At 39.0% G+C, this 18,170-nt stretch overlaps 1 protein-coding gene across 1 annotated transcript; it reads right to left on the minus strand.

Moving 5' to 3' along the window:
* Positions 1 to 1,586: 1,586 nt before the first annotated feature.
* Positions 1,587 to 17,974, minus strand: PDK1 (pyruvate dehydrogenase kinase 1). Its single transcript, XM_086615410.1, has 11 exons — positions 17,833 to 17,974; positions 14,456 to 14,597; positions 12,639 to 12,710; positions 11,809 to 11,993; positions 11,423 to 11,512; positions 11,049 to 11,126; positions 8,958 to 9,034; positions 8,263 to 8,361; positions 7,204 to 7,314; positions 4,439 to 4,552; positions 1,587 to 4,316 (listed from the first exon to the last, which is right to left on the minus strand). Exons 1-11 carry the CDS (start codon positions 17,948 to 17,950, stop codon positions 4,176 to 4,178), a joined length of 1,227 nt encoding a protein of 408 aa, XP_086471536.1. The 5' UTR covers positions 17,951 to 17,974; the 3' UTR covers positions 1,587 to 4,175.
* Positions 17,975 to 18,170: the final 196 nt, after the last annotated feature.

Consider the following 18,170-nt stretch of genomic DNA (forward strand, 5'->3'; position numbering starts at 1 on the left):
AGCATTTGATAGAGTTGGATCTGATAGAGGGACAATAGAAAAATCCTGCCAACAAATTCAGTCTGTGACAGTCTGTTTATCTGTTGCCACTAAAGATGTATAGTAAAAATTAAGAAAACAGTAATGTCAAATTAATTTAAAAAGAAAGCATGTATTTCAAACATGGATTATTTCATTTAAATTCTTGTATTTCTGGGATTTTCATTCAAAGTTCACTGTAGTAGCACATCGGTTTTGAATTCTATGTGTTGCAATTTACTGAGAAAGTAACAAGAAATACTAAGTAGTTTTCACAAACTACATATAACTAATCATAAGTTTTCTGTACACTACCTGTATGGTGTTGGGACAAGGTTTAAGCCTATAAATAAGATCTTTTTTAACCTATTTTTCCTAAATAATACATAATTTTATAGATTTATGCTATGAATAAGATCAATTTGCAATACATGTACTTCTCTTTTCTACCTGCTACAACATTTTTGTGGACCAAATTTATATATTTGCTAATTTTAAACTATACTGTTTTTCAAACTTAAAATACTGAGGGACGAATTGTAGGAAAAATTATCACTGAAGCACTGGGTTTCTGCATTGTATTTAAATGTTCAATTGTAGACTACAGATTATTTCTCTTTAAAGGAGGATTTGATTCTCAGAATAGTTTAGAACATTAATTGGTGTTTTGTATATTTACATACTATTTTCTAGAGATACAACAACAGCACTTCCTTTAATGAGATTATTCCAAAAACATAGACTAGTTTAAATATCAATTCCACCATAGAAAGAACTAGAACAAAACTTACATAATGCGTTTATATGGACCAAGTTCTCCTTTAAATCTATGGACTGTTTTTCATTTTAATTAAATGAATGAATTTCACTGTTGGTGTTTCACAATTATTATTTTTTTGTATAAATGTCTTACGAATTTCAGCAAAAGGATTGTGTGGAAATGCTTCTGCACACTATGCATTTCCAAAATAAAGTTTGAAAATCTTGGTAATAATTACTTTTTAAAAGAGGTTCAATTTTCAGTTTGTGCATTAAGAAACAATTCTTTGGTCAAGATTTAACTTATTTACTTTGTTTCCAGTAGCTTTGAGCTTGTACTCCAGACTTACAGACCTTGAACCAGAGAGGAATGCTGCCCTACTGATAAGAGAAGGGAATCAGAAGTATGGAATGATCAAATGCTAAGAATCACACACATTAAACCACCCTTCGATTAATTCAGTCAAGGAAGTTTATTTCTCAGTTAAGTGCTTTCAGCTAGAACAGAGAATTTTGATGCAACCATGTATAACGTTTTTCCTTTGGCCTACTAGCTGAATGTTGCACCCTGTGAAGAGTTTGTTCTTCAGGAAGGAGACTAATGGAAATAATGGTATCAAAGGTTTGCTTGTGTGCAGAGCTGGTGTAGTTAAAAGGGGAGCCATAGCAGGGATGATAAACTCACTTGGCACCTGAGCATAAAAACATTATCACAGACCACAGCATTTAATATCTGTCAGATGCTAAATGAGAAGGCTGCCTCCACAGAACTAGCTTAGTACCAAGCCACAAAATCACCCAACTGCAAGTTTAATTTTTAAAATAGTTTTAATGAATAAATGTAGTGATTCTTTCAAAAAATTAACACAAACCAAGATTAATTTTACAGTGCAAGACTGAGCTCATTTGTATACAAATCTGTTAATCTCAGCATTTTGATAGCTGAGCTAGTATACTAATTTTCTACAGTGATTCACTTCAACTTAACCAGTGTGCTAGCAATGACTTCAGTACAGTAATGAAAATATTAAACAAAAAAATTATCTTCTGAACTTCTATTTAAATCAAAAGTAATCAAAGACCAAACTTGTAAGTAGGGTTAAATATTGTAAGCCAAAATATTACTACATCTGTGTTTTCACCACAGTCATTTGGGGTGGCAGCTGAGGAGACAGATACAAATATAATGACATGGCAAGTTGTTCTAATAATCAGAATTCAATTGGTAGCTAGCTGAGAGCATGAAAGAGGTTTTATTGCAGTAATACCATCTGAAAACTTTAATAAACTTTCTAGAAAACAGTGTTAGCTTTTCTTCACAAACATCCCCGTAGTTCTCAGATATTACTAAAATCGGTTCAATTAAGTTACTTAATCATTTAAAACAGTGTAAAAGCTAGAATGTTCAACTTTGGAGCTGAGTTTTTAAAATCCCTTGCTGTAACTTTCAGATTTAGTTTAGCAAAAGCAATAGCTGCAAGCATTCCCTCTAACTCTTTTACAGGCCCCATTTTGCAGTACGAGGAATTTCTCACATACATCCTCTTGGAGGGCTGAAGAGCAGCTGCAGCCCTCCTCACTTGTAGCTGTGCAGTCTGAAAGGTATGCCAGTCACCACCTCACATCTTGGTGAAGAAGAAAAACAGGGCCCTCTCAAAGTACCCACAGGCTGGAGTGGAGCAGGTAACTACTGTTCTGGTGGCAATTAAGCTATAGATTAATCCTCCCTCAGAGTTGGTTTAACTGCACATACCACCCATTTTGTAAATCACTCCTGTTAGAGAGACCTACATTAGCTTGACCAGGGTATAAAACCATTTTAGTGTTTTGCAGAACTAGGCTAGGGAGGTAGCAGGTTATAATCTTTAATCTGGCACAGCTACAAGTAGAATAACATGCCTTCAATTTCTAATATACCAGCTCTTCCCTTAACTTGTGATATCCCACCACCTGCTCTGTGCAGAGCTAGTAAACTAGCAAAATTTAGGCTTACTCTTTCTGAGAGGGATTATGCATGTCTGCTGCAGAACTAACAAAATCACAGAATTACATGCAATGAATTAACTGAGAAAAGGATTAGTTCTCAATGTCTTTAACTGCATCACTTCTAAAATGTTCAGGAATGACAGGGATCAAGGTGCAACACAGATGCTTATGATTTGAACAAAGCTGGCACAATAGGCATTAAAAGAAGTCAAATCCTTTACTCAAAGAAGGACTTTGTACCTGTAATGTAATACTCGTTCCTCTTATCTTCCTCAGTATGTTCTGACACTTTGCCTTTGACTGATAAACACATTCTGCTTACCTTATTTATGTTATAGCGTGACTTCCAGTTACTACATAAACAAGGCCAGATGCACATCACAAATACAAAGGTATTTTCAAAAACTCTTAATTCCACTTTTTCTTAAATACTCCTGAGAAGGTAGTTGCTATTGTCAAAGTAATAGAGATGCCCTACTAAGGGCAAATTTAAAAAATCTGTTTATTAAAACAGTTTCCATTTACAGCTGTAACCTGACATACCCCAGAGCCTGAGATCATTCTAGGGCTAGAGTATTGATACTGCGTTTTGGTATTACCTACAGAAACATAAGCAAATGCAAGACAGCGTATCTTTACTGTATACAAGCCAACACTTTGCTAATTCACAATGATCATTGCAAGGTAAGTTTTTCACATGTATTAAATATTCACATTATCAAAAAAAAAATATGACTGATACCACATACCTGAGATACATTATACCAGTGGTAGCAGCTAGAACTGGTTTGTGGTTTTTTTTTTTAATCCCTACAGTCCTAAGTGTGATTTCTACAGCTGCAAAAAACACTGATGTAGGCAAGGTGTGTAGGCAATGTATCTAACTTTGCAAAATCAGGCTTCAGCATGCTTAAGATAAAAGACTAGAAAGTGCCATACAGGTGCAAAGGTATAGCAATGAACTCCTCGATATTTCTTACATGAGTTTTTCATTAATCTGTAATATTGTATAATGAAAAAATGCTCTGGTGAACTTTTAAAATAGTTATTCTACTAAAACAATTTTGTAATTATATGAATTAATATATTTCTCACCAGATACGATATAGATTGCATTGATTCCATAAAACTTGAAATTACTGCTCCCTTGGTTTAGCTACTAAAAGTAGACATAAATAGAAAGGGGAACAAATTAAGTGTGGCCTTCTCACAATTTAAAGTATGTGCAGGTTTGGGGTTTTTCTTGGGTTTTGGTGGGGGGTTTTATTCCAGAAAAAAGTAATTACATTAAACCTTCTGTTACTCAAAATTATTTTTACGTATCAAATGTGGCTCAGCATGTCGGTACAAATCAGGTCTTTCAAATTCCCTTTACAGACATACCTACTTCTTATGAACTGTTGAAGAAAAAGCTATATACTGCGAAAAGTGGTCATGTCCTTTGGCTCACTGCTTGGCACGCACCAATCATCTGCTTCGTGGTTTGCTTTATAATGTTTCCAGGCTGCTTTGTTATATACGGGGAGTCTTTCAATTGATTCTGTTGATAAGGCCTGTAAGTAGAGAAGACTGTAGCTGACAATTCTTTTTAATCAAAGTTATAGAACAAGGAGTTCTATTAGCAGTTAAGTTAGAGTTGCTGATAAATTTAAAATGCTAAAGTGTTACATCATACCTTTATGTAAATAACTGCATCTGTACCATAGCCTTCTAAGGAATACAGTTTCAGGTCTCCTTGGAAGTACTGTGCATACAGACGTGATATGGGTAAGCCATAACCAAATCCAGCCTGATCCAGGAGAAAAAGCATATTTTCATTAATTTCATTTCATCAATCAGTGGTGTTTTCTGTTTTAATTTAATAGGTAAACAGACCAACTAAGTATGATATTGGACAGTAAGAGGAGTTCAAATGTTAATTAATATGCCTCCCAGAACTATTCTACACCACATAAACAGAAGAATGCATGGATGATTGTGATGATGAGAAAACTGTTTTATTCCTTTGTCAGACAAGGCTGCTAGATAACACTTGTTGCATTATGGTAGCTTCTTCAAGAAGAGATGACACTATTAGAGAAAACTGTACTGAGTCTGTCATACGCCTCATGGAGCTGCTAATCTTAAGAACACTAGAGTACTTACGTCAGATACGTTTCATCATCAGTATATATAAAAATCATAGAATCATAGAATGGTTAGGGCTGGAAAGGACCTTCAAAGGTCATCTAGTCCAACCCCCCTGCAAGGAACAGGGATATCTCCAACTAGATCAGGTTGCTCAGGGCCTCATCCAACCTGGCCTTGAACATCTCCAGGGATGGAGCATCCACCACCTCTCTGGGCAACCTGTTCCAGTGTTCTACAACTCTCATGGTAAAAAATTTTTTCCTAATATCCAATCTGAATCTACCTCCCTCTATTTTAAAACCATTACCCCTTGTCCTATCACAACTGGCCCTCCTGAATAGCCTCTCCCCATCTTTCCTGTAGGCCCCCTTGAGGTACTGGAAGACCGCTATAAGGTCACCCCGGAGCCTCCTCTTCTCCAGGCTGAACAGCCCCAACTCTTTCAGCCTGTCCTCATAGGAAAGGTGCTCCAGCCCTCTTATCTTCGTGGCCCTCCTCTGGACCCTCTCCAGCTGGTCCATGTCCTTCTTGTGTTGGGGGCTCCAGAACTGGACGCAGTACTCCAGGTGAGGTCTCACGAGGGCAGAGTAGAGGGGAAGAATCACCTCTCTCGACCTGCTGGCCACGCTCCTCTTGATGCAGCCCAGGATGCGGTTGGCCTTCTGGGCCGCAAGAGCACATTGCCGGCTCATATTGAGCTTCTCGTCCACCAGTACTCCCAAGTCCTTCTCCTCAGGGCTGCTCTCAATCCATTCTCCGCCCAGTCTGTATTTGTGCCTGAGATTGCCACGACCCAGATGTAGGACCTTGCATTTGGCCTGGTTGAACTTCATGAGGTTGACACGGGCCCACCTCTCCAGCCTGTCGAGGTCCCTCTGGATGGCATCCCTCCCTTCCAGCGTGTCGACAGCACCACACAGCTTGGTGTCATCGGCGAACTTGCTGAGGGTGCTCTCCATGCCACTGTCCACATCACCGACAAAGATGCTGAAGAGGGCCGGGCCCAACACGGACCCCTGAGGGACACCACTCGTGACCGGTCTCCACTTGGACATCGAGCCGTTGACCACTACTCTCTGAGTGCGGCCATTGAGCCAATTCCTTATCCACCGAGTGGTCCATCCATCAAACCCATGCCTCTCTAGTTTAGAGAGAAGAATGTCGTGCGGGACAGTGTCAAAAGCTTTGCACAAGTCCAGGTAGATGATATCCATTGGTCGACCCTTGTCCACCGATGCTGTCACCCCATCATAAAAGGCCACCAAGTTGGTCAGGCACGATCTGCCTTTGGTGAAGCCATGCTGGCTGTCACCCACCACCTCCTTGCTCTCCATATGCCTTAGCATGGTTCCCAGGAGAATCTGCTCCATGACCTTGCCAGGCACAGAGGTGAGGCTGACTGGCCTGTAGTTGCCCGGGTCCTCCTTGTTCCCCTTTTTAAAAATGGGGGTTATGTTCCCTCTCTTCCAGTCATCGGGGACCTCGCCAGACCGCCACGACTTCTCAAATGTCCAAGAAGTCCACGACTTCAAAAACGTCCAAGAGCAACGTCTATGAATTTGTAGCTTATACTAAAATTCTATCAAGCCCTGTCTGCAGTAGCAGGACACAGCTCTGAGTGTTAAGTACAATTTATTTTTTTTACCTACTAAATTTTAGAGGTAATCCGTCAATGAACATAACACAACACTTCTCTGTAAGATCTAGTTATTGACTGAGTTGCACAGGCATCTAGATGCAGAACACTATGTACATTTAAAAACCACATTTTGAATGATGCAATATAAGGGAATAAATTCAGGAAAGCTGTTCAGAGCTTCTTACTGAGAGCTAAGGCTTTATTTCCTGTGCATCTGAGTTCACGCAAGACCAAAGTAGATTCTTCATATGCCCTATCACATCTGCATACCTTCATCCTTGCTGGGGCACAGTACAACTGACTATACAGTAAAAATGAAACTATGGTCCAAAATCATTGCTATAATTATTTTTCCTTTCATTCAATGGCTACAACCAGAATTCAGAGTCCTGTCCTTACTGCAGCACATGCAGCATAGCTAAGTGTTCTGCTTGAGGGAGCTGATCTTTGTGTTTGGTAGAGAAAAACAGCATTTTGAACAAGTTTAAATAATTCTTAGTATTTTAGGATTTTCTGCATTTTTCCAGTTATTTTCAGAAAAATATTTGCATTAAGCTGTAACATTCAAATGGTTGTATCTATAAAATCAGTACTACATAGTTTTCACTAGATGTTTTCTTTTGTGACAATTTAATATATCTAAGATCACAAGGTATAAAAGATTTGCGTACCAAAGGTGTAGCTCGTGACGTTTCAACACGTGGACGTGGTGCTGTTGAATACATGTAGTTAAATAGTCTGTCAATTTTCCTCATAGGAACACCTCCACCACGATCACTCATCTGGAACAAGAAGGAATACGTAGCATTATGTCCCTGAATACATTTTTATAAAAGACAGCTTCTCTCAAACAATGATCCAGAGAAAGTTCAGGTAAAAATAATACAAAGTTGTCCCTGTTAAATTACGGGCTTTTCTAAATTCTCAGCTACAGCCATGACCAGAGAGACATCAATCTTTCCCTTTCATCCCTGATCCAAACCATTTAAATAGAATACTACCACAATAGGCATTCATAATCTCTTGGAAGCAAGAAAATTCTACTTAAATCATGCATTGCTTTTATCTTGTTCATAACTCAATTTTGTCTGAAGTCAGTATCTATACCTTTTAGCAAATTTCAGGTTCTGTGTATTTTTATCTTTATTCCTCAAGAATACTGCCAGTTAAATACAATCTATTAAAAGCTATTACTGAAGGAGTAAGTCAGAAGAGTTGTTTTAACTACAGTTTAGTTAGACCTATGAAGAAATCAGTGCTTGCAGTTGGTCTTTGAAATCCAACACAGACGTACAGAAAAAGGAATTACTCTGCAAACTGTTACTTCAGGGAGGTTTGATTTGCATAGAATAGACAATGTTTATTTCCCTTTTTTCAGTTGTTTCACACTTGTATAGCTGTCATTGTTGTGTACAAAATGATGGTACCTCAGTTGTATAAAGATGCTACTTCACTTTTAGTCATGGTTGCTTATAGGCCAGGCAAGACATGAGTGTGACAAAAGCCTAAGATTGTACTGCAGAGACTTCAGTGTGACTGTGCAACCTCTTAATTAATTCCCTACTGATGCAGTATGTGAAATTCCATAATGGTCTTGTTACTTACTACATCATCACATACTAACTATGGTTGGAACCAGATCACCTGCCGAAGTTAGTAATACGCTGCCTGTGACAGAGAAAAAAAAAAATACTCAAAATAACCTTCAAAGTAATCAAAAAGGCAGGTACCTTCACAGTTAAATCCTCATCTGCCAACGTGACGTGTACGTGAATTGGAGGATAAATGCATCGATCAGCATTGTGTTCCATGGTGGCTCTCATTGCATTCTGCAATTTTCAAGTACAACTTAAATCCTGTTCTTACCACTTCGTATATTATCTTCAAACATCAATTTAGGAAAGTTATCACATATTTCAGAATCAGGAAAAATATACATGGTTTTAGAATAGTTTTTTTTTAAGATTTCTCTTTTATTCAGTATTAATATTTATAATAGTTTAATAGAATACACAGACTTCAAATACTTAGTTTTTTTAGAACAAACATTGAATATTTCAATGTACAGTTTTATTTGTAGAATTCTTTATAATGCATAGTATATGCAATATGACACAAAGATCAAGAAAAGTCTAGGATTTAACTGCTTGAGGAAAGCTCTATAGGATGTTACACATTATAGCAGATTTGAAGATGTGCCAAAAATGGTATCTTATTCTCACTTGCTTTATTAATTAATGTCTTTGTATGTTTTAAGATTTTTTGACAAAGTTGTATAATTTAGGTATCTTCCTGCAGTCAAATAGCACGAAGTTTGCACTTGCAAAAACACACTGCTATCTAGAATTGGTTCAAAAAGTCAAACAAATACAATCTCACTAAACAAAGATTTATAAAAGAATTGTGTAATGGTAAGTGCACAGACCTTGAAAAGTTCAAAAACCATGTGATAGAGATGTGATGGCACATACACCACTTGCATGGGCTGTCCTGGTGATTTAGCTGGAGAAAAGAGAGTCTAAATAATTAGACAGCAAACTAGGTATATTTTATTTATTGCTGCAGTAATTCACAATCTGTATTTGTATTGTTGAGAGAATTTACAAGAGAAGGAAAATTTGAACAGAAATCTTTTGAAAAGTTTTATGTTAATCAAAAGTCATTTTCAAATATGTTTGCTGCTTTTGAAAGTAACCCCAAAACCTACTGAGGCACCACTGATTAGGGCATGTAATAGGTACTTTCTAATACCTATGAGGAGGTTATCATGAAGACAGAATTAGGCTCTTCAGGTGGTGGAAGAACAAGAAACAGTGAGTGTAAGATGAAATAACAGAGGTTCAGACTAGATATAGAGAAAAACTTTTTCACCATGCCCGTTAAGCACTGAAACAGATTGCCTAGAGATGTTATGTAGGCATCATCCTTGGAGGATTTGTAAGACCAAACTGGATGAAGCCCTGAGCAACCTCGTAGCTGTCCCTGCTTCAAGCAGGAGGTCAGGCTAGAAGCTTCCCTGAGGTCACTCCCAACCTGAATTATCTTACGATCCTATAATGCACCAAATAGTAACTACAGCACAGCCTATTCTTGGATTCGTTTTGAAATTCGCTGATTTCTAAGAAGAAACATTAACAAAAAATATAGAGACAATTCTGTCTATGAACAGGTGTAGTTTTCAAACTTTTTTAAAAGAATAAATTCTACAAAATATATCATGGAAACATGTTCATTATTTCAAAAATTAAGGAAAGGTTACTCAGAAAATTCTGCTGGGTCTTGAGGTTCTTTCAGTTCAACAAATTAATTTCTCACTAGACTGTGTTAGTGACCATTGTTTTATGAACATAAATGTTGAAGACCAGTGGTGTCAAAAGATCTAGAACAAATTATGTACCCAGCAAAATAAAAGGGGGGGGGGGGGAGGGGAGGGAATAATCACATTTTGAAATATATCAGGTTCCTGTCCTCAATTTAACTGCTTCCCTCCATGTGTCCACCTCCAGATCCCATGCCTAAGGTTTGAATAATGGTCTCCACTCTCAGGTGCGGGCAAGGAACGTGCATTTGGCCTGGATCAGTTTAACTCACCTTCACAATTCATTGAGCAAAGGGGTCACTCCTTTTATAAAAATGGAACTACTGTTCTGGTTTCTGGAGCACGTACACCATTAACTGACCCCTCAGTACAGAGAATTAGCTAGCACGACTGGTAGTTTCCTACAAACGTTTTCAGTATCATGCTGCAAAGATGGAGAGAGGTAAACCCTTTAACCTAGATACAGAATGACAGGTTTTGTACAGTAGGAAAAAAAGATCTGGAATGTGTAGTCAAAGCCTCACTTTCTTTGCCTTCAGCTTCACAGGCCAAGCTATTATGGTTACACTTTGGCTTTCACAATTACTTGTAGAAGAAATTTTGATTTCTTGGTTTTGTAACTCTGTCTGAACTTGATGTTTAGTATCTTGAAAGTACTCTGGTGAGTCGTGTCAGAAAGGCTTTTGGGCATTCAGCAGGATGATGAGGACAATAGCTGATCTCTGAGTTCAGAGCAACACAGTTGTAAACTGTTTTTTCAACTCAGAACAATAGGTTCAAATCATTTTTAGCATGACTTGAGTGTATTATATCTAAATACAACTACAAGAACATGATAGCTGAAAAAGTAGGAGAATGGAATGCTTAGTGTAAATCTCAAAAGTGTCACAAGAAATACAGAGAGGGTGAGGTGCAATAGGCAGTGTAGGGTGAAGAAACCTTAGACAAGGAAAGGAAACTGCTAAAATCTTTATATCAACAGCTGCAGTGTCAAAAACTTTTCTACTTATTTAAGTTTTCTAATTAAAGGGAAGAACAGAGAAAGCCTTCTACCAGATTTGAAAAAAAAAAAAAACACACCACACACAAAAAACCCAACAACTATCTGAAGAGTCAAAGGAGAACATTTCACCACCTGCTACTTTAGAAGAAGCCATCACTATGTTCAAGAGAGTGCCTCGTCCCATTTTCACTTACCATTCAACTCTTCAAGGATGAGTTCTGGAGAGCTCATGTAATATAAATCACAAAGTCTCTTGGCACTTTCATAGCCATCTATAATAAAAACACAGGAAGTTATACTTTCCTCTCCACTTTTTTTTTTCTTCTTTATAGTTTGCTAAAGAGAAAACAAAAAATTGAAAACACTGTGCACTGTCAGGGAGATTCTGTATTTTCTCACAAAAAACAGTTTATAGAGAAAGCAACAAAACTGTATTACACTTTGAATTAAACTTCTGCTCCATGTAGGAAAGAACTAAACAGTGTATGAATATCAAGATGTGTATTGGCTCTCAGTATAGACATTCATGTAAGTTTTCAGGATTCTGATTCTTATCTGCTGAATTTACCTCTAATAACTTCGACAACATTGCAGTTAGGATCAATGCTTCCAATGTGTTTAGGATGAGCTGGATTAATTTTCCCACCAAACAGTAAAGCTGCCAAAAAAAAAATATTATTTAATACCCAATATAATTTGATAATTTTAGTTTGTGTCTTCAGTTTTGCTAAATAGAAATTTGTAGGCAATCTATAATTCCAATCTGCACCATACTTGAAAGCCTACTATTAATAAATATTTTAAGAACTGTATTAAGAATGAGTTTTTAAATAACAAGGCAAATAGTATACTCCTAAGAAGCATTTGAGTACATACTAAGCACTTAAAAGTGAAAGGAAAATATACTGACATAGTACAGGTATCGTTTTCCCTCCTTTCAACAATGGCACTCACAGTGTTGATTAAGGAGCATTCTAATTGAAATGCGACTCATGTAGAAACGGTCTAAAAAATACTGCACATTCTGTGAGGTCACTGGATCAATGCCAAAGCTTTCCTTGTACTCTATTACTCCTTGAGCCATCGTAGGAATTACGTCATTGTGTCGATTCCGGATTTTTATCACAGTATCTGTAAAACTAAAATTAATACATTTGTTAGTATTTCACTTTCAAGTGAATTTAAAACTCTGGCAAACAGTATCTGCCTGCAAAAATGAAGACGGTTATGTACAGAAATACCACAGGTCTGCCTACAGCAGTAAGACGACAGGTCAGTCTTTATAGTGTATTTCTAACAACTAGCATTGAAACCATCAGTAATCACCATTATTGATTACTTATAAAATTATTATTTATTTATTATCTTGATTACTGTCAAGAAAAAGAGAAAACTCTGACAACCATTTTCATGCAAATCGTCCGATGCCTGTCAAGTGGCAGTTAGGGTTAGCCAACAGTGACCAAACCGACTCTACAGGTGAGAAGTGCCATACATCAGCTCCAACATTACCAGTAAGGAACTGGTAAACATTTGGTCCATTTTAACATATTCAGAGCTTCTTCAGTGTAACAAAAAAAGCCTGGACCAGAATGAACAGCATAAAAGTTTTTTGTTTCATGTTTTAATGTACCTTCCTTTTAGGGACAGGGGATGATGTTACTGAAATTCTTACATAAGAAGAATTAGAGACAGCTGAAAGTTTTCTTAAGCTACTAGTTTTCTTGCCAGTCTTTCTACATAATGTTAACATAATATTAATATACGTGACAGCAAATCCTTACCTGTGAATAGCCCCTGAATCTTCTGAACTTTTGTCCTTAAAGTCAAGGATCTCTTGAAGACTTTGCACATACCTTTAATGAAAAAAAACATGACAAAGACGTAGTTCTCATATATCTCCCCAGATTCCTTTGGTTAGCAATTTATGGTCTTCCAAGGCTACTTGTTTCCAAATCATTGTATTTGATATATTCCACTCATCTATCCCTTGTGAATTTTGTTAGATCCTTTTGAATCTATTCATGATGCTTTCTTCCAAAACTTCCAGAGCAATGAATTCAACAATTTAATTAGAATGCATAAAAGATCTTCCTTGTGTTTTAAACCCAGTAGGTGATCACTTATTTGCAGCCCCAGCTAGTTCCTGTTATTAGAAAATCTTCCCAGCTTGTTCATGATTTAAGTATTTCTGCCATCTCTTTCCTTAGATGTGTATTTTCCAAGCTGAAGAATTCTATTTGGTTTCTCCTCACGTAGAAATTGTTCCAACTCTCTGATTATCCCTCTTGGTCTTTTCTGTTCAGGATAGAGGGACTAAAAATGCATGCAATTCAGAGGAATAATGGGCTAACACAGTGGTACAATTATATTCCTCCCCTTAGTTCCTAACACTATTTGCCTTCTTGGCATGTAGTGATAGGACAAGGGGCAATGGCTTTAAACTGAAAGAGGGCAGATTTACATTAGATCTAAGGAAAAAATTTTTCACTCAGAGGGTGGTGAGGCACTGGAACAGTTTGCCCAGAGATGCTGTAGATGCCCCATCCCTGGAAGTGTTCAACGCCAGGTTGGATGAGGCTTTGAGTAACCTGGTGTAGTGGAGGGTGTCCCTGCCCATGGCAGGGGGGCTGGAACTAGTTGATCTTTGAGGTCCCTTCCAACCCTAACCGTTCTATGGTTCTTGACATACTCAGAAAAATAAACCCCGTAACATTAAAATTTCTGTTTCCATTGTAAATAAGCAAGCATACATGGAAAGGAGGTTCCTCTCTGTGCTTTACATCGCATTTGTCCAAACAGAATTCATTTCCCATTTGATCAATGTCATTTAGTATGAGAATTTAAGCATTCCTGTTTCCCCAAGAACCTTCATCTTTATTGGCAGCTCTTTTTATATTCAGTCATCTAATCAATCCCACTTACTCATTGATTTTCTGTTCTCTTAACTTTAAAGGCCTTTCCAGATAGACATGTGCCTTTAGCAGTTGCCAAGCAATCTCTTTGTTTTGCTTTCATCTTACAAATGTTTATGCTTATGTCCAAGTTCCTTACTTGAAAGCAAATTCTACTTTGCAAAGGATGTCTCTTATTTTAATACCCTCGTATTCCTTCTGTTGTTTTCAATATTTTGGCTTTGGGAGCTTCCTATTGCTCTTTCTTCGTGTTTTCTACACCTTTACTCTCAATCTGCAATAACCTGTCTTTTAAACAGTTTCTACTATGTTCTGCAAGCATTTTGTGCATTAGGCTCCTTCTATCACTTTCTTCAACTAGCTTCTTCATTTTAGGTAAGCCCCCTGTGAAACAATGTTCTGGTGGATTTTTGGTTTTACTGAGTTCTCATACATGACTATCTGCAATACTTTATGATTTTTAATTCCATTGTGGGTTCTCTAACTGCTCCTCAGGGTTTTTTTCCAAGTCTGTAAATTTAGTTTCTGATTTCTGTCACAGTTGGGATATTAACTCGGTCTAAATAAGTGATGTTCATGTAATGAGTACATGAAATGTACTTTCTATAGAAGAGAATGAGTTATTCCTCTAACTTCTGTATATGCAGAAGGTCACTCTTAAAGGTATGAAATTATGCTGTTCTTACCAGCTCTGCACCAGCTGAACTGAAGGTGTTCTTAGGAGGTTGTCTGGAAGCAGGCTTATTTCCTTCATTATGTTTGCCAATCTCACAGGCAACTCTTGGCGCAGAAACATAAATGAAGTCTTTTCACAAGCATTTTCAGATCCTAAAATCAAAATAAATATAAGACGACATCAGAATAAAGTCAGTGTTGATGATGGAGAACTACCCAAACTCTTACCTTCTTGCCTAAGAGGTCTGTGGTTTGGTTTTAAAGTTGACTCAGCCAGTCTTTCATGGCAGCAGCCCACTCATATTTCAAAACGTAAACTCATATTGAAACCTACCAGCTGTGTTGTGATAACAAGAATCTTCAAAATACAAGGAGAAGCTAGTGCAATAGTTGCAGACCCATACTATTCAACTTTAAATATCGCTTCTATCCGTGTAAATTGTTCACTTTATTTGCAGCAAACACTGACTGTAACTAGCTCCAATCAAACAGCATGTCATTCTGAGCATATCTGGGAGGCGAATGAAACCAGCACAGGAAACTATTTATAGGAAGGATGCTTGAGAAAGTGTCATGGTCCCATACACCCTGCCTGATCACTGATCTTAGTGAATTACCATGACTCTTACTGGAACATTTTAAGAAAATAAGTTCTGTAGTATTTATCTAATTTTCAGCTATATCTGTTGTAGTTTAAATTCACTGCCCTGCAGGAACAGGGAACACATGAATGAATTCACATGAATTCTGACAGAGAAATGAAAGTAGGACAGCTACTGTGTTTAGTCATTAGGACAGTAGTTCTCCCATACATTTACTTCTTAAATGTTTTACATTTTTAAAAGCTAGAAGCTAAATTACTGCACCTGTTGATAACTGACCTGTCCTTTTATAAGGACAGGTGTCATCTGTGTGGGTGTCAACTGAATGTGGTTATTAAGATCAAGGCCTAAATTTACTCCGCTTGTTGTACTAAGTGAGAAAGGAGGGTGGGGAAGAGGCTAAGAAATGCTGTACCTTCTTCTCAGACAGACTTCTTTCTAGGCTTTAAAACATCATGTAAAAAGCATCTGAACTTCCTAACCTGTTCATCTGCTGCAGTGAAGTACATACCTCAGGCTTGGTGTTACACAACAGGTAACTCCTAAACATTAACTCTGGTGTTTTTGCTCAGTTCGCTCCTGTTTGGCAAGAGGTAGTTGGGGAAGAAGATTCAAGGAAGGGACATGGAAAAAAGAGGAAGCTGGGAGTGTCTTAAACAGGAAAAATCTTCAACAAATTGAAATGGACTAGTTTAGTTTAACGCACTCAGATACGTCATAAACTGCACTGATGAGACAATGTCATCAGTTAACAAAAAAATCAATAGCTTACAAGAAATCCCTTCCCAGTGACATTTACCAGTATTATGCATTGTCTACATACAACCTCTGCCCAGCAACCTTTCATTCTCCTCCCTAGTCAGACTGCATTTCAGGCATTACTGTTACCGGCCTTTCCCTCTTCCCAGGTAAAATTCTATGAACAAGTCAGATTGAAGGTATTAGAATGTAAAGATAATCTTCAAATGCCTCATATACTCAGCAAATGACATTCCACAAATTAGTTTTGTATCTGGAGGCCGTATTTTCGCAATCCTGGGTCAAATATGGAAGACAACTTAGGGTAAGCAAGACTTCAGTGAATGGGCAAATGACTTTGTTTCCCTGCACAGCTATGGGCTATCTATGCAAAGAACGGATAAGACTCCGACAGAAAATACTGTGTGCTTATAACCCAAGATAGGACTGATATATACGATCCAGACCTAAATCTGATTATGGACTATTTCATTTTCTACATGAAACCTGGAGGAACTAGAAGCAGACTTTTTTTTTTTTTTAAGTTAGCATTACCAGATTTTATTATGTCCTCTTTGAATGCTCTTGCTCTAGCGAAAAAAGCCAAAAAAATCCCCAATGAAAACAGCATCAGATTATAATGGCTACGGAATATCTCACAGACAAGTACTGTGTCAGTCTTGCACTACTCTTTTTTTTGCCTTTGTTATTAGTTTTTACTATCTGTTATAAAATCCTTAAGCAAAAAAGAGAAAAAAAAAATCAAAAAGTTTTCAAGATAATCTTTACCTTATGTTCAGGTACCAAGAGCTAAAATGTAGCCTAACTTTTGACATGAGGAAACACTGTGCCTTGAAAATAAAAATTAAGTATTATTTTATTGTTATTTTACTGGTAAAATAATACAAGTCAGAGCGAACTCTGAATTGCAAGATTCTTTGCTAAAAAGTATGGTAGCAACAGAATATATTGTGGGGTTTCTGTCTAAATCTGGAGTTTGAAGTATTGAATACATTTTATTGCAACAGATGGATGAAGTGACAGTGGATACTTAAACTTTTCTTTGTAAGCATTCCTACTTTGTATATACAAAGTCTGAGGTTCTAGGATTAGTTCTCAGTTATGTTTTACTTACAAAAACCTAAAAAGCAATACAACTAGTTAAATGTTTATATATACAACGTTTATGTAAGCGTTTATGCACATGAGAGTGCCTTGGAACAGAATGTATTACAGAATGGCTCCATCCCCAGGCTCTGAAAAGGTTTCTCAGTGTGACTTAAAAGACCTTTCTCTGTGTAGCCTTTGAAGCTGAAAGAGCAATTCCCGTGACCCCTTTTGTTTCCAGGCAGTCAGTCAAACCTGGGAGCATTACAAGAGTATGAGCCCGAGTATCCTGTTACCAATCTGCTCATTTCCAAGGCTAGATTCCCAGTCCTGCAGGATGGCTCCTGGTATTTGCCCTGCTCCTCCTCTCACGCATCTTCCCCAACATCGCCTCTCGGGGGGGGGGTGTTTCTGCAGGGCACAGGCCCGCGGCCGCGGAGCGATGACAGCCTGAGCTCCGGGCACCCGCCGAGGTGAAACGCGTCTCCCGTTTGGCGCGCGCCGTAACAGGCTGCGCGCGGGGAGCGCGCAAACGCCCGGCGAACCTCCCCTCTCTGCGCCACGGCGCTAACGGCACCGGTGGCCCTGACTACCCCCAACGCCGCAGGTTTTGCAGAAAAAAAATCAACCTACTTTCGCAATGCCAAAAAAACGGAGTTTTCAGCTGAATTTCAACCTTGCCACAGTTCCACTCTCCGGGGAAGGAGCCAACTGGGCTCCCTTCTCCCGGAAAGAAGCAGAGCCTCTTTCTGCCAAAAAGGACAGAATTCAGAAGTAACAAGCAACAGTACGGGACCGCAGCGGCGCTCACGCGGGGGGGAGGGCGACGACGACGACTCGTGGCGACGCCGGAGCCGCCCCGCCCCGCTCCGCTCCTCACAGGCACCTGCGGGCAGCGCGGCGGAGGGCCGGGGGCGGCGGGCAGCCCAGCGGGGACTCACCGAAGTCCAGGAACTGCTTCATGGAGAGCGGTGAGGGGGAGAAGCGGGAGTAGAAGTCCACCTGCTGCGGGATGCTGCCCGGGGAGGCGCTGCGCAGCAGAGCGCGCAGCAGCCTCATGGCGCGGCTCTCGTCGCCCCTCAGCCCGGCCCGGCCGCCATTTCCCGCCACGCCAGTGCCCCCGGCCCCTGCCCAGGCCGCGGCCTCCTCCGCCGCGCGGCCGGGAGGAGGAGGTGCCCGAAGGGGCGTGTGTCTCCTCCCGGCCCAGCCCCACGCAGCGGCGGCGGGGCGGAGGAGAGGGCGGCTCCCAGGGAGCGGAGCGGGGCGAGGCAAGGAGGGG

Source organism: Tauraco erythrolophus, chromosome 8 (genome assembly GCF_009769465.1).
Source record: "Tauraco erythrolophus isolate bTauEry1 chromosome 8, bTauEry1.pri, whole genome shotgun sequence".
NCBI lineage: Eukaryota > Metazoa > Chordata > Aves > Musophagiformes > Musophagidae > Tauraco > Tauraco erythrolophus.

Excerpts from the sequence above, each read along its gene's own strand:
- PDK1 (XM_086615410.1), bottom strand. The coding sequence starts at position 17,950 with ATGAGGCTGCTGCGCGCTCTGCTGCGCAGCGCCTCCCCGGGCAGCATC. Across the intron at positions 11,994-12,638 it reads GATTCAGGGGCTATTCACAG|TTTTACAGATACTGTGATAA; the intron begins GTAAGGATTTGC and ends TATTAATTTTAG. Across the intron at positions 7,315-8,262 it reads ATGAGGATTTAACTGTGAAG|ATGAGTGATCGTGGTGGAGG; the intron begins GTACCTGCCTTT and ends TTCTTGTTCCAG.